Source organism: Hermetia illucens, chromosome 6, assembly GCF_905115235.1.
Source record: "Hermetia illucens chromosome 6, iHerIll2.2.curated.20191125, whole genome shotgun sequence".
In the NCBI taxonomy this organism is placed as follows: domain Eukaryota; kingdom Metazoa; phylum Arthropoda; class Insecta; order Diptera; family Stratiomyidae; genus Hermetia; species Hermetia illucens.
In genome coordinates, this window is record NC_051854.1 from 56147710 (window position 1) to 56162916 (window position 15207).

A 15207-nucleotide genomic window follows, 5' to 3' on the forward strand; every position below is an offset into this window, starting at 1 on the left:
ATGAATACAGTTTCTACATTTGCTAGAAATTCCAAAAAGAAAGTCCAAAAATCTTTGGAAACTAGTGGAGTCTTTTTGTCCATTTGAACGTCGATGTGCTGAAACTCATATCGTCCCACAAAAAAACCTAAAATTCATCAGAGACGATGAAAAAAATCCATTTGAATTTAGCAAAGCAGTATAAAACATTCACTGCAGCTGACTAGGAAAAGGTAGAACTTGAATGAAAAGTGATTTTGAAGATTTGCTATTACAAAAACTTGTTCCGACTAATTTTGTTTTTTTAGCTCCTGTTTAGTGAAGGCAATGACAAACCAATTCGATGATGATGAGGAGAAAAGTACCACCCTTCTTGCGTTCAAGTAACTGCTAAACACTTTCCTTCAGTGATAGTTTAGGGAGTAATAGTGAACAAGTCCTGGAACCTTGCACTTTGTAGAAGGCAGCGAAAACAAGCAATAATATTTAAAATCTTAAAAGACGATCTTTGCCCTAAATGGGAAAGGAATGAGAGCAAAATATTAATAACTTTAAAATTAAAATAACTATATTTTGTTTCAAATCACTCATTTAAATAAATTCCATACCATTTGGTCCTTTTTGAGTTCAAAAGGCAAGATATCAAAATTTTCTTGTGTTCATAATTCGATGGCACTGCACTGTAAGTACCAAAAGTGCTCCCTTATAAATGACCTCATGGATCTGGTCAGAAACTTAAACACAGAAGTACTGAAATCAATTTGAAGAAAAAGTGACTGCAACTTAAGGGGTGAAATTGCTTTTATTAGATAAATCCTTAACTTAGCTGCTGATTATCGCTGACGGACTCAGACTATGTCCTTACTTAATTTTGTAGAGCTCTGTAAATAGCATATTTATAAATATTTGGCGTCAATCCCTTGTACAAGTGCGTTTATATTTGTTGTATATTTGTAGGTCTAGGGGGGTAAGATTTTAAAATATAAAGATATACTATTATTAACTTTATTTGAGCACATATCGGTATGGAGAGTATTTCGGCACCTAGATGTCATATAGAGGCATCATTATGATTTTTTTTTTTCAGATTGTTTGTGGTGGGTGGTTTCTGAGAATGGCCCCTTAATTCAAGTGATCCCTTTATGACCCTCTCACTCCTCGATTTCTCAATGGGCTTCAAAACCTGAAAAATGATGTATATTGCAATATTTTTTTTACCCGCATGTAATGTAAAGTTAAAACCTTCTTGGTGTCAAATTAAAATTAAAGCTGCTACACCTCACGCAGTTGTAGAGCTCCTGTTACGACCTTTAACGAACTAATGTCGCAGAACATCGTTATTTTTGGCTTAAAATCTTCACCGAAATTCTCAAAAGGTGTCCGAAATATGACTAATATAGTGTCCAAATTGAATTGAAGCCCATTTAATTCTTTCCACCTCTCACTCCTCCCTCCCTCCCACCCCGTCAACTCAAATCTCAAAAAAGTACGTAAAACAATCTTCTTATGTGATTTCCTCCAACAAAGCATAGCATGCCCAAATATCATCTGAAAATATATTGGAAGGAATATAAAAGGGCGACGAGCTCGAAAATTCGTTTAAGGCAAATTCTGCCATAGATGGTCCCAAGCCCACTTGATAAAGGAAAGAGTCACTATAGAATGAATGGCCTTTTAATACATAAGTCCTAGAGAGTAGGTGAAATAAATTCCACCCGGGTTGATAGTAGTTACTATTAGGCCGGGAAGTCCCTGTGAACTGAGAGGTTTAGAATTCCCTGAAAGTATTTCCTGCTTGTGATAAAAGGATCGATTACTATAAAATGGGCTACTACCATTTTTCGGCTACTACCATTTGCTTTCGAAAACGGCATATGAGTTTATATTTTGAGAACGATGGGGTCCTAAGTCCGCATCAACTAAACGCTGGACCGGACCAAATGGGGAGCAACTTACTCCCTCTTTCCTGGTCCACGGACCCCTCGCTTAGGGCTTGCACCCAAACATCACAGAAATGTCAAGCGACGACGGCTTTACAGTTTCTTGTGCTCCCCATTTGGTCCGGTCCAGCATTAAGTTGATGCGGACTTAGGACACCATCATTCTCAAAATATTTTCAGCTCTGGCCAGCTCTGGTCAATAAGGCGGATTTGCGCTCAATATAATTCGTAGTCATGTCATGTTCTACGAATTATATAAACGAGCATTTAACATCTGCGAGCCGCTCCGGTCACGCTGTTCTCAGGGCAGAGGTGAGGCAGCGTCTGACGATTTTCCTCTGCCCTGGTAAGAAACCGTACAGCCGTCATCGTTTGACATTTCGGTATATGAGTTGACTCTGGAATATGCGAATACTCCTTGCAGGCAGAACCGAAGCCCCCAGAATGTCCACTCACTCAAACTTTGGAGAGAATTTCAACGATACATCCTAGACTTTTTGGGGTTGATCAAGGTAAGATGCTGGGATTCTGCTTTAGCAAGGCTGTCGGAAGTATGTATTAATCCGGTGCCGGTTTAATACCATTTCATGTCCAGAAAAAAGAATATATCAATAGTATAATGCTATGTATCAACGAACTTTCGATAAAGAGGAGAAAGAGGCTTTCTATGAGCACCCGAATGTAATCCGGATAGGAACATTGGGGGCACTAGTCTTCCTCCTAAAGCACTGTGGCTGTTAGACTCCAGCAAGCCTGTCTCAAGTAAGCGTGCATCCAATATTGGACTAATTCTTACAGCATCCGCTAGATACGCTCTCATGCCTTAGCAGTCGGTAATTAACAGAATATAAGATCGGATTAAGTCACAGGCCTCGGAGAAATGCTAGGGCGTCCACCTCAGTCGACGCGGCAGGACGGGCCCCGGTCCTGTCGAGAAATGGGCAAGGGTTCTTGACGCATGGACGGCGTCAGGACGTAAGCAAGTTAGTCCGCACACAACGAACAAAACAAATACGTGTCTGCACGCTAAATGTTGGTACCCTAACTGGAAAGACCGAGGAACTCGCAAGAGCCCTTCGGAAAAGATGCATTGACATCTGCGCTCTGCAAGAAACCCGATGGTCTGGTTCCAAAAGCTGCGACATTGAACGCGAACGCGGTAAAAATGGCTACAAACTTCTCTATTTTGGTAACCCACACACTCAATATGGTGTTGGAATTGCCATCTCAGAGGATTTCCGTGATGCCATTAAAGAAGTCGAACGATTTGATGATCGGCTGATGAAGCTCACCATTATATCAGCTGATCGCACTATTCACTTCTTCACCGCGTATGCACCACAGACAGGCCGACCTGATGCCGAGAAAGATGCCTTTTGGCAACTTCTCGATGAAAAGACTTGTCACGTGCCTGCTGACGATTACATAATCATTGCCGGCGACCTTAATGGTCATGTGGGTGAAAAGGCAGACGGAAACAGGTGCCATGGAGGAAAGGGGTTCGGAGCGCGCAACGAAGGTGGCGAGCGTATAATCGATTTTGCGGACACCCATGACCTTGTACTTATGAATACATGGTTCATCAAACGATTGTCTCATCTTCCCACATTTTATAGTGGGAACAATAAAACGCAAATCGACTATATTCTCATAAGACGTCAACATTTTACCACTGTCACTGATTGCAAAGTCGTTCCCTATGAGACCATCGCACCTCAACATCGGCCGTTGATTGCTGTCCTGCGAATTAAGCCACCGATAAAACGGCGTGAGGAACGCACTGGTCCGCCGCGCATTAAATGGTGGCGATTTGGTGAGAAGAACGAAGAAACGGTCTCACTCATACGACTGCCAACCATTACGAATGTGGAAGAATCATGGAACCAAATGAAAGACACGATCCACAAAGCGGCCTCTGCAACCCTCGGGGTCACCAAGCCGGGTAAGCGGTACATCAACCGAGATACTTGGCTTTGGAATGATGATGTTGAAATGAAGGTCCGTGAAAAGAAACGCCTCTACCACAAATTTCTCGACGATAAAACGCCTGCTAATTGGCAAATTTATAAGAATGCCAACCGGGAAGCAAAGAAAGCGGTCGCTGTCACCCGAGCGAACCATTTCAAAAATCTTTACGATAAACTGGACACTCGGGATGGCGAGAGAGATCTGTACCGACTTGCTAAAAGCCGTGATGAACGCACACAGGATATCGAACACTTCTGTTGTGTTAATGACAAGAACGGTACTTTGCTTACTGATCGTCGAGCCGCCACGGATAGATGGCGAGAATACTTCGAGCAGATTTCAACTGAAGAATTTGCTCATCCTCCACTTCCACAATCATTGCCGACATTTGGAGCAGTTCCACCAGTCAGCGCAACTGAAGTCGAGGAGGCAATAAAACAAATGAAATCGGGGAAAGCAACAGGACCTGACGACATCGCATCTGAGCTCTGGAAAGCAAAGAGCTGGGACCCAACACCGTGGCTGAGTGAATTCTTTAACCGGGTTATTCAGGAAGGAAGAACACCATCTGACTGGCAAGAAAGTACCACTGTTCCAATATGGAAAAAGAAAGGTAGTCCAGCAGAATGTTCAAATTACCGTCCGATCCGGTTACTTTCCCATACCATGAAGATTTTTGAACGCATTCTTGACAACCGTATTCGCGAAATCGTTGAAATAACCGTGAATCAAGCCGGATTTGTCAAGAACTGCGGAACTACTGACGCAATACACGCTGCGCGGTTACTCATGGAGAAACACCGTGAGAAGCATCGCCCTCTTTACATTGCCTTTCTGGATCTAGAGAAAGCGTTTGACCGTGTACCACACGAACTCATCTGGTATGCTTTACGACAACACTTCGTGCCAGAAGAACTCGTGCGCTGGGTTCAATTGCTCTACCACGATCCGAAAAGTAAAGTTCGAAGTATGGCGGGTGTATCAAAACCGCTTCGTGTCTCTGTTGGAGTTCATCAAGGAAGTGCCCTCTCACCACTCCTCTTTGTCCTTGTTATGGACACCGTCACACGGGATATTCAACGTCCAGCGCCCTACACACTGCTTTATGCAGATGATGTTTTCCTAGCGTCTGATAGCAAAAATGATCTCAAGCAACTTGTTCAAAAATGGAATGATCGCCTCATGCAACACGGTCTCAGATTGAATTTAAACAAAACTGAATTTTTGACGACCGATCCCCATGAAACAGGCACAATCACTGTCAGCGGCAGTGATCTGCCCAGATCTGAGCGATTTAAATACCTCGGGTCAACGCTATCAACCAATGGAGAACTGCGTTATGAAATTGCTTCACGCATTAACGCAACCTGGATGAAGTGGCGTTCCACAACTGGTGTCCTTTGTGATCGACGTATCAACGAACGTCTCAAATCTAAAATTTACCGCAATGTTGTCCGTCCAGTCGCTCTCTATGGTTCTGAGTGTTGGCCGACCATAAAAGACAATGAACGGCGTCTCGCGGTAATGGAGACGAAGATGCTACGTTGGACTAGTGGCGTCACACGTTTAGATCACATCCGAAATGAGGATATCCGCGATCGTTATGGGGTTGCACCGATCGTGGAAAAGTTGCGAGAGAGGCGTCTTCGATGGTATGGTCACGCAATTCGTGCAAACGAGAATTCACTTGCAAAGATTGGTCTGAACATCGAAGTCGATGGTAAACGACCAAAAGGCAGACCTAAGCAACGGTGGCTTGATACGCTGGATGGGGATCTGAAAGCCTCGAGATTGCACCCAGATCAGGCATTCGATAGAGCCAAATGGCGAAGCCGATCACGACGAGCCGACCCCGCTTGTGAACGGGACAAAGGCTGAAGAAAAAGAAGAAGAAACTATAAGAATCGGTTTCACAGTGATAAACATCTCAATAGTGCAGTATTACACACCAACAGGGACAACCGATGTAAAGCAGAAGGAAGCTTTCTATGAGCAACTCAATGCAATCCAGGAGGAGCCTCCTAAAGATGAAATTGCGATCATGATGGGTAATCTGAAGGCCAAGGTGGGCTCTGGTAACAGCTTGTTGGAATATCTGATTGGATAACATGATCTTGGTCGCTTACAGCGTCTTCTTGCAACTTCGCTTTCGGTCCCCGCTCTGTTCGCATAAAAGCTATCTTATTGATTGGACGGATTCACAACAGAATATTGTAAGCACTTGAGCTTCAGTACCGCGATTTCGTTATCGCATACCGCGTAATGAAAGAGCTTGCAAGTGGTCGCAAAAGGCTTTTGATAGAGCTCTAAGGGATGGTTACAGCCAACTTTTCATTCACAACCACGAGTAGTTTAAGAGACGGACGAAACATGTCACCACAGTTCTCAATCATATAGCATCTGAAGAAGTTCCACCTCGTGTGGATGAAATGGCTACTCACCGTAACATCCTTCCAACAATGAAGAAATGAAGAAATCATTCCAGGCGTCAATGCGCCCAAGGCGAGGAAGTTAAGTTTACTGTTTGAAATATCCATAGCAGCTCCCGCAGCGTATGCAGAGCTGCTACCTCTACTCATACGTCATTAATTCGTGCCTGCATCGTGTCATCGGGGCCTGAGACAATAACAATTAGTCAATTTGGGTGATATAAGGGCCGGCGAAGTGTTGATCAAAAGACGGAAGTGGTAATGGTTAGGTCACACTTCAAGAAAGCACGACAACGCCATTGTGGGCGCATATGAGGAAGACACAAACATTCGTCTGATATAGAAATAGACTTTGTTTGAAACAGGCATTTAGCTGAGGCAGACATTTGTCTAACATAGCCACAGACATGTGTCGACCTGATATGATGTCCCAAAGGAAGTAAATCGCTTTAGAAGAAAAAACCGAATGGCCAACTAAGGCAGACAAGTTGGACTCACCCACTCAAGAAGGAAGGAAGAAAGGAAACTTGTTAGTGGATTTAGACTAGATTGCGGCTCCTAGAGCTGGCACTGCCCCAGCGTCTAGTCAAGGCATATAAGGCTGCATTACCACTACGGTATTTCCATTATAGCGACCCGGGAAAAGTCCTGCATATAATTCGCACTCATATTGTGTGCGAAGAGAACTATTAACATGTGGAACCATTTCCAGTATTGCTCCTAGGGCAAAAGTGAAGCAGCACCAAATGAGTTGCTCCTGCCCTGGACGAATCCACAAGTCGTCTTTTTTGTTAGTGAAACCAGAAAATGTAGACATTGCTTCCTAGAGATGATGGCCTGGTTCTTGATTTAATAATATTATCTGCCTGCTAGGAACCAGAAATTTTCTCACGTGTCTTGACTCAATAGTCCAACACCTAAGCCCACCCTAGGTAAGCTACTCTAGCAGAGACGTGACGTCTCGGAGCGGGTTGATACCACCGAAATTTTTTTCTTCCAACGGAGATAAACTGCCTAACAAGCAAGGAAACCAAATAAAAACAAGTCGGAAAACCCGAAGCTAGACGCTTCAGGTATAGAAGGTTTTGTGCATGACAGTTTATTAGCATATACGAGTACATATACCCATACATATCTACCTTGAGTAAATAACTAAGAAAAAACAAAAAAGGCAAACTAAAACGTCCCCATCTACCCTGCTGTTCATTTAAGTTCACTTTATATGGTGATGACGTCATGCATGACTTGGGTCTCATAAATTTACCCGAAATGCGAATATTTGAACTTCTATAACTCTGTTAATAATAGCCGGATTGCCTCCAAACTTTCCAGAAGTATGTCCTATATTATCATCTATGATGTACTCCTGGAATGAACTTAAGGGGGCTTTCCTTTAAATTTCCAAAACATGGTTATATACTATTATTAACTTTATTTGTGCGGAATGGGATGTATTTTGAGGCCTAGATTTCATATAGTAGCATCACTGTGATTTTTTTCAGATTTTTCGGTTGGGTAAGTTCTGAGACCATGCCCTGTTTGACTTTTTGAGGCCCGCATTTTCTCCTCTACCTCTCCGATGTTTCACCCAATAGCAGAAATAAGATCAGTTTCGAAAAGTATCAATTAAGCCCTTTCATTTGATACACCAAATGATCATGTTCCGTGAAAATAAAAATTCCACCCTCCTTGCGCATGTATGGAGAAACCCTCTTAAAATTCAACACAAAATGGCGCCACTCGCTGCATGTAAAAGGACACATGGACCACATGTTCTCACCAAATTTCGTAACAGTCGGTTTAACCATTTCCGAGTAAATCGGATATGACGGACAGATAGACAGACATTGAACCGAGGAGGATTTGTTTCACACAAAACCTTTAAAAGAGATGGGGATAAGTAGATTCTTCATGAATGGAATTTTAATATTTCGAATGTCAATTATTATCGTTAATTACGACGTCATACGTTGCAAGGCTTAGGATGCAGTAAATTGGCGCGAAATTGATAAGTTCGAACTGCTATAACTTTGATACTAATAGCCGGATTTCCATGAATTTTGGCACACGTATGCGCGATAGTATTCTCTATGTTGGTGCTCCTATGATAAACTTAAGAAGGGGGGGGGGGGGGTTGAGTCAATAATTAAAAGTTGGTAATATACCATTAGTAAGTTTATTTAAGCATACATCGTAGTGGGACATATTTTGAAGCCTAGATCTTATATGAGCCCACTACCCTAATTTTTTAAATTTTCTGGGTTGGATAGCTTCCGGAAATGAATCCTGTCTCACTTTAAGTGTCCACATTTTGAGTCTTTACTCGCGCATTTTGAAACTTACGTCAAAACTAATATCAGTTTCGGAAAGTACTAATTGAGACCTTTCATTTGATAGCCCACATGACATACTGGCTAAATTTTTATATCTCCACTTTGCATGTACCTTAAAACTTCACACAAATTTATATCACGCACTGTATGCATGGAATTTAATAGTTCCCAAATGTCCACCAAATTTCGTTGGAATCGGTTTATTCGTTTTGAAAAAATGTGCCTGTGACAGACAGGCAGACAATGAATCAAGTTTAAAAATGTTTTGTTTTACACAAAACCTTGAAAACTAATGGGCAGAGGGATCGACGGGGAAGGATAAGCCCTGAGTTGATTCACTCACCTACACAACGAGTGACCCCCGTCTTCATTTCTTCTTCCTGCGGGCATGATTACATGGTACCCCTGCGGCGGCCCACCCCAACCTAATTGTTGGCCCCCTGTCGCACAAATTCAATAAAACGCGACATTGGAATTTAATGAGCGGTAAGTCAAAAATTTGAGATAACTGCTCGGCAAACATTTAAAAGGTGGAGCTTTTGAACTTCGGATGAACAAGTGAATGGACAAGGTACATTCTACTTCTTTCCACATTCTCCACTGAAGAGCTGTTTAGAGTGTCAGGCTCGAACTTACAAGAGGACATTCACCTGGTGTACAAAATCCTTCGAAGTTTATGCATCACAGTATCCGCAAGCGAAGGTAACTCTGATCCTAATACTATTAATACGATAGTGGGGTTGCCACCTTTCGAACCCCACGTTGAGCGCCAACTCTGTTACGAAGAGAGTAGGCTGTTGCATCGCCTTGGCACCAACACGGTCACCAACACGCACAGATAATATTTTGAATCGGACGGCACCTGCTGGAGCTAACCTGAATGCTAGCAGTTCATCGAAATGAGGGCCGGGGTTCTTGATTTAAAATATTATCAAGCGTAGTCGGTGTTCACGACTAGCAAACCTGTAGTTATCAGCCTTGTTGACCGTCTTGGTGCTTAGGTGATGCAATAGCTTAATCTTTTCGTAACACAAGCAGACCTAGAGGTATAAAGGCAGAATCTTCGCAGTAGCCATACGAACAAGCGAACTTCTGAGATTACTACAGGCCACTTTGCATTAAGGTTGATATGAATCCGTAGGGTTTGCAAGTTGCACCTAAACTGACGTGTCCGCGGTCCTTGTTGAAAATAATTACAGTTTCTTTTCTACAGCAGGACCTCTACTAAGCGACAAACAAAACACCTTTTCAATTCTTGGAGCTATCGAGGAAAAACTACGGAAAATGTGCGGAGTTAATCGACAAAAAATACTTCAGATGCAGCTCCAAATTCTCGAGTGATGCATAAGCACGTTTGAATCGTCCTTATTGAAAGAAATGTTTCCTACCTAGCGGAAATCCCTGAAACCATCCGTTGTAGAGAATATGTTTGGGAAGACGACATACAAACGGTAAATATTGGTTTCAATAAGCCTGGTTTACGAACGCTGACACCTGATGTCATTAATGCTTTCAATTTGAACACTCTGATACAAGACGGAAGACAAGCCGAGCCGAGTGAAAGCAGATATTTCCCAAGTTTCGGATTAGGATTCTTGTTATAAAGCATTTTATATGGTATTGTGCTCGGCATTTGGACTTCAAACGACGACTTAACGACGTCTACAGTTATAGTTACCAAATCATGGTTACAAATAGTCAAATTGGACTTGGCTGAAAGAGAGAATGGAAGCCCTTATTACAAATCGGAATATAGTAATATTGTTAGGGAGAGTCTTCAAATTCTGCTTGCTTTCGGGAATACTAAACGATCTAGTATGTAGAAATTATGTTATTAACTTTGAAGAAAAGAGGTTGTATTTTAAGTGAATAAAATTATCTGTTTCACAGTTATCATACTGTAAATGAAAAGATAATTTTATTTAATTTGAAAGTATTTCCACCGGTGACGTTGGAGCTCACTAGGTCGTCTTAAAATCGATCATTAGATATTTGGGTGATGATCGATAGCAAGCTGAGCTCCAAGGGGCACTAAGAATGTGCTAGAGAAGACCGTAAAGGTTAATTCAATTCTATCGACGGACCAGCTTATCGCAAGGGCAGTGAAATCCATCCTGTTATGCACGGTTTCTATCTGGTCGTTCGGTGAGTTCGGGATATCGACCAGTCATGCTGACACTTCAATGCTTTTTGGAGAGAATTTAGCTGGGGCAACGTTTGTCACCGGGGGAAAGATTTCAATAGACCTTGTAGCGCATTATCTTAACTACACTAAGAACACCAATCTAGAACTGTACAAGAAATCATAGCAACGATGGGATAACTTCAAAAAGAGTCGTTGGGCTCATACACTCTCCTTCTTCCTTGGCTTTGGTCCCGCTGGGTAGCGGAGTTACCTCGTTTAGATAGGTTTTATCACTTTTCTCAGTCTTAAGTATGATCCATATAGAGTCAACAGGTTGCCAAATGACCATCTAGTATGCGATGCTATCACTATTGTGGTTGTGTCGGTTAACATCAGATTACATAACCACATCATCGGAAACGTCTCTCTCCCAACTTCATCACGATTTATCGATCGTAACAAATGAGGCAAGCGAAGGGACAAAGAATTAAATTACTACCTGACACAAATTAAATGCTTTTTCCAATTGTTCCGAATGCGCGACCACGATCAAGCGGGCCACATTATCTTTCATTGCTCGAAGTCCACGAAGAAGTAAATGAGGCTAGGGGACTTATTCAACGTGATGACGTCTTCAACGTAGGTATCGAATCCTACAAAATTGAGGAACTGAGGTCAAAGGCAAGTTGGATTGCGCCCCTCGGAAAGCGTAACAGAGGTTTGAGTTGGACGTGCAGATGTAGCCAAAATCTCCACTGCAAGGTAATGCCCTCGGTGATATTCGCAAAATCACCATGAACAGGAAGGGGGCTGATTTTAATTGGTGCAGACCCCACATGGCACATCAGCATCTTTCCAAGATTCCATTCGAAAAAAAACAAATAGTAATTCGTTGAAGTTGTTCATTTGTTTTTTTTTTTCTATTTGAGAATCCTCTAACACTCCACTTCCCCCGTACTCCCTTAAGGTCAAGTTATGATGATGACCCCATAGTTATCGCCGATTGAATACAATCTATCGTTAATTTCAATCTGGTGATCATGGCATCTTAGGGTAACTTTTTTTTCGGCTTCACCATTGTTTTTTTTTCTTCTATGTTACTTTTGTTTCCCGGCGTTATATTCGCGTTATCGGTGAATGTTTGGATTCTAGGTACGTGGTGAACGCCGCGCCAATTTCGAGAACTGGCTAGCAAAGGACAAGCGTGTGTCGAGTACACGTATGCGCTTAACTGAAGAGCTTAACAATCAACATTCGTCCCTTTCCTCGTGGTGAAAATAGTCAACTTGCATGTTCATTTTGAAAATCCCCAACATTCATCATCATTACAAAAGTTTATAAATTTATTTATAAAATTTCTTAAAAAAAGGTATAAGACTCTGAAAGATTTTAACCAGGTTTGCTTTGAGTATCCTGAAGGCAAAGTATCTTTTGTCCCTATATATGTGTTCGCTACTTTCGCTACTTCCTTGATGTAAGTTGCAGTTTGTGCGGTAAGATATTAGGGATATTATCAGAAATCCGCAGTCCACTAGAATAAATAAGCGCTGAGTCCTAATTTTTTCACTCAAGAGCCATTTGTGTTCTCATTAAAATAAATTAAAATCGCTGATCAGAAAATTACATTTTTCGATTGGACCTCGTTATAATCAAGTTATTTCTAGAAATTAACTTGGTTGTTTCAAAATAGAAGAATTGGAAGAATGTGTTTTAATTAACTGTTTATTGCCCTGAAAATTAGATTTGCATATAATAACGAGTGCAACTTCGTCATAGCAACTTGGAGGCAGCCTCAGATCCGCAGAAAACATCCAAATATGTAAAATTTTCCAACAAAAAAAAGCAAATTTCTTTGCACATTCACATTTTTTCGTCACAAACGCACACAAACGATCATTCCCACACATTGAACTGAACAGAACATTTCATTTGGAATTTCAGAGCACTAAACTCGATATTTGTGTTTTCCACTACACTACTGGCAGCCATTATTACGCAGATACATAGCATCGCAACTGGCCTTTTTACATTATATATTCATGCTAAGTTACTGTAGCTACAAATATGTACATATGTATGTAGCACCCGACGTGAAGTCACTCCTAAGTGACCTTTCGATTTATTTCAAAATTAAAACACAGCAACATAAAAAGAAGACGATGTGGTAGAACTTTGTGTTGTGAAAATACACAAAAAACACACGTCAGCCATTTTGAAAAGTTTCCAGGCACCAATGAAAATTCACTGAGAACGTCGAGGAGAAGAAATAATGATTGCGCAATTAATTTTCTACAATTTTCTATTTTATTGATTAATTAAAATAATTTACAATGGCAGTTAAATTATTTGAAACGGACACGAGCCACGAACGCAGGGTATTTCACGAGAAAATGATAACTGATACAACGGCTACTCCTGTGTAAGATACGGATTCACTGCGACCCGGATTGCTATGGACAGTCAGAGATGCTGCCTATTTCCGCACGATAATTTTCTAGAAACTATACAAAACTAAACTTTTCGAAAAAGCAACCGAACGTCGACTGCGCTCCATGTAAAGCAATGAGCGCTGTAAAACCCAAAGTTGATTAGAGTTTTAGATTGTGTTATCACACCTTGAGCCTCTCTTATCATATCTTTATCGGAAGGTGATAATTTAAAATATAAAAAAGCAGTTATCAGCAGCAACAAAAACAACAACAATAGTACGAGTACGATATGTTTTCCCGAGTTCAATGTGTTCCCATGGCTGCAGTGCATTGCGCGATGCTTTTGTTTTTCTTGGCTTTTGTGCGGCTTTTTTTGTTTTCTGTGTTTTTCACTTTTACTTTATTTTTTTTTTTTTTTTGATAAGATTGGAACGATCGGGCGTTATCGTCCGTGCCATTCATGCGCTTTTAATACTTAGCGGAAGCGGCGTGGGTACCATGCTGTATATGATATAATATTTTATTATCACTAAAGCAGATTTCCACCATCGTAGTGTGGGGCATCTATTTGTAAATACACGTTTGAATAAAGCCAATCACGTTTCTGATAGCAGTCGTATCAGCTGAACGCCAAAACCCACGGACGCAACGATAGGGAGTCACGGAAGTGATAAGATACTAGTGATGATCACTTACCGCCAAAATAATCCTTCGAGGACATGATTTCCGGGGGGTGGTGATCCGGCAGCACTGGACACGTTTCAATCAACAAAATGGACACTCGGAACTGCGAAAATTCTAAATCTGAGGAAATAACGCGATCGTGTCTAGCGTCAATCTAATAAAACACTGTAACGTTGTGGAGTGAAACCGCCGACCACTGAATTCAAACATCGCGCCACAGCAGGAACTCTAATTCCGCATCGAACATAGTAAATACAGACGCAAATGGAGGCGACAACGACGGCGACTCGCTGCTGCTGCTTGTCCGGTCAGTCACAATAATGGAAGCATAGTCAGACCTCAGAGTAAACATTCAAATTTCCTCGGTACAAAGTGTAAATTTGTTGGAATTTCTTGAAAATTTCGGGAAACTAAGAACGCTGTAGAATCTTGAATAATTCGTTAAAAGCGCAACTTTGACTTTGCCTACATGACCGGAATTCCCCACGATTGAATTTGCACGCAGTTAAGCCATGCGAACCGAGTAGTATTTGTCCAAATTCGCAATTTCTGCACTCAAAAGACAGATTTTACTTGAAAGCACTAACATTCCGATTCAAAATGCAACCACTCCTTCGACTATCCTTAAAGGCTCGCGGAGATCTTCACTGCGTCGCCGGAATCCCTTGCGATGAGGGCCGAGAAAATTGGGGCTTAGTCGCTCCATTTCTTCTGGATTTCATTTTTTTTAATCATGAGTAAATCTTTCAGGCTTGTGTATAAATCATATCGTATGTGTAAATACTGGTAGTGCACGAACTACGTGCGGAACAGACACATATATGGCTGGATGGTTGCTTCACGCTACACCATTTTACATGCCCCCGTATATAAGAGCCCAGCTCGCCCCGCATGCGTTCGCACGCTTCCACTCGGGGCGTTATGGAGGTTACAATCATCAGTTCACAATGTTTTTCGTTATTTAATGAATAATGGCGGCCTCAGTTCAGTGCAGCTGTCGCTGTGGTAATCAGCGCGGAGAATAAACAACCAAAGAAAAATATAAAAGTCTAACGTTCATATGCACCCACCCGACCGTAGTCAGTTAGTTATGTATATGCGGTTCAAGCAAAGAATATATTTGACCGCGAATTTTTCATGATAAGGTACTATCAATTGATATTTTAATGTTATCGATTAAAGCCTAATTCTATAGGGAATAATAGTTTTGCATAGAAATGCATTTATCCGTAAATAGAACATTCCACACCTGATGCAGCGAGGTATTATTCACTTATACGTCTCACATGATTAGACATCTTTGTTTTTCAAAACATCAAC

General features: G+C 41.5%; 2 protein-coding genes across 2 annotated transcripts in view; one reads left to right on the forward strand and one right to left on the reverse strand.

Annotated features, from left to right (window-relative positions):
• LOC119659849 (box A-binding factor) overlaps positions 1–14420 on the reverse strand; it is an 85390-nt gene extending 70970 nt beyond the window's left edge. Inside the window, exon 1 of the mRNA XM_038068148.1 lies at positions 13900–14420. Within this exon, the coding sequence (XP_037924076.1) occupies positions 13900–13924 (25 nt within the window). The 5' untranslated portion in view covers positions 13925–14420. The remainder of the gene's footprint in view (positions 1–13899) is intronic.
• The window catches only part of LOC119659851 (thialysine N-epsilon-acetyltransferase), a 147018-nt gene that overhangs the window by 102670 nt on the left and 29141 nt on the right, over positions 1–15207 (forward strand). The window lies entirely within an intron of this gene.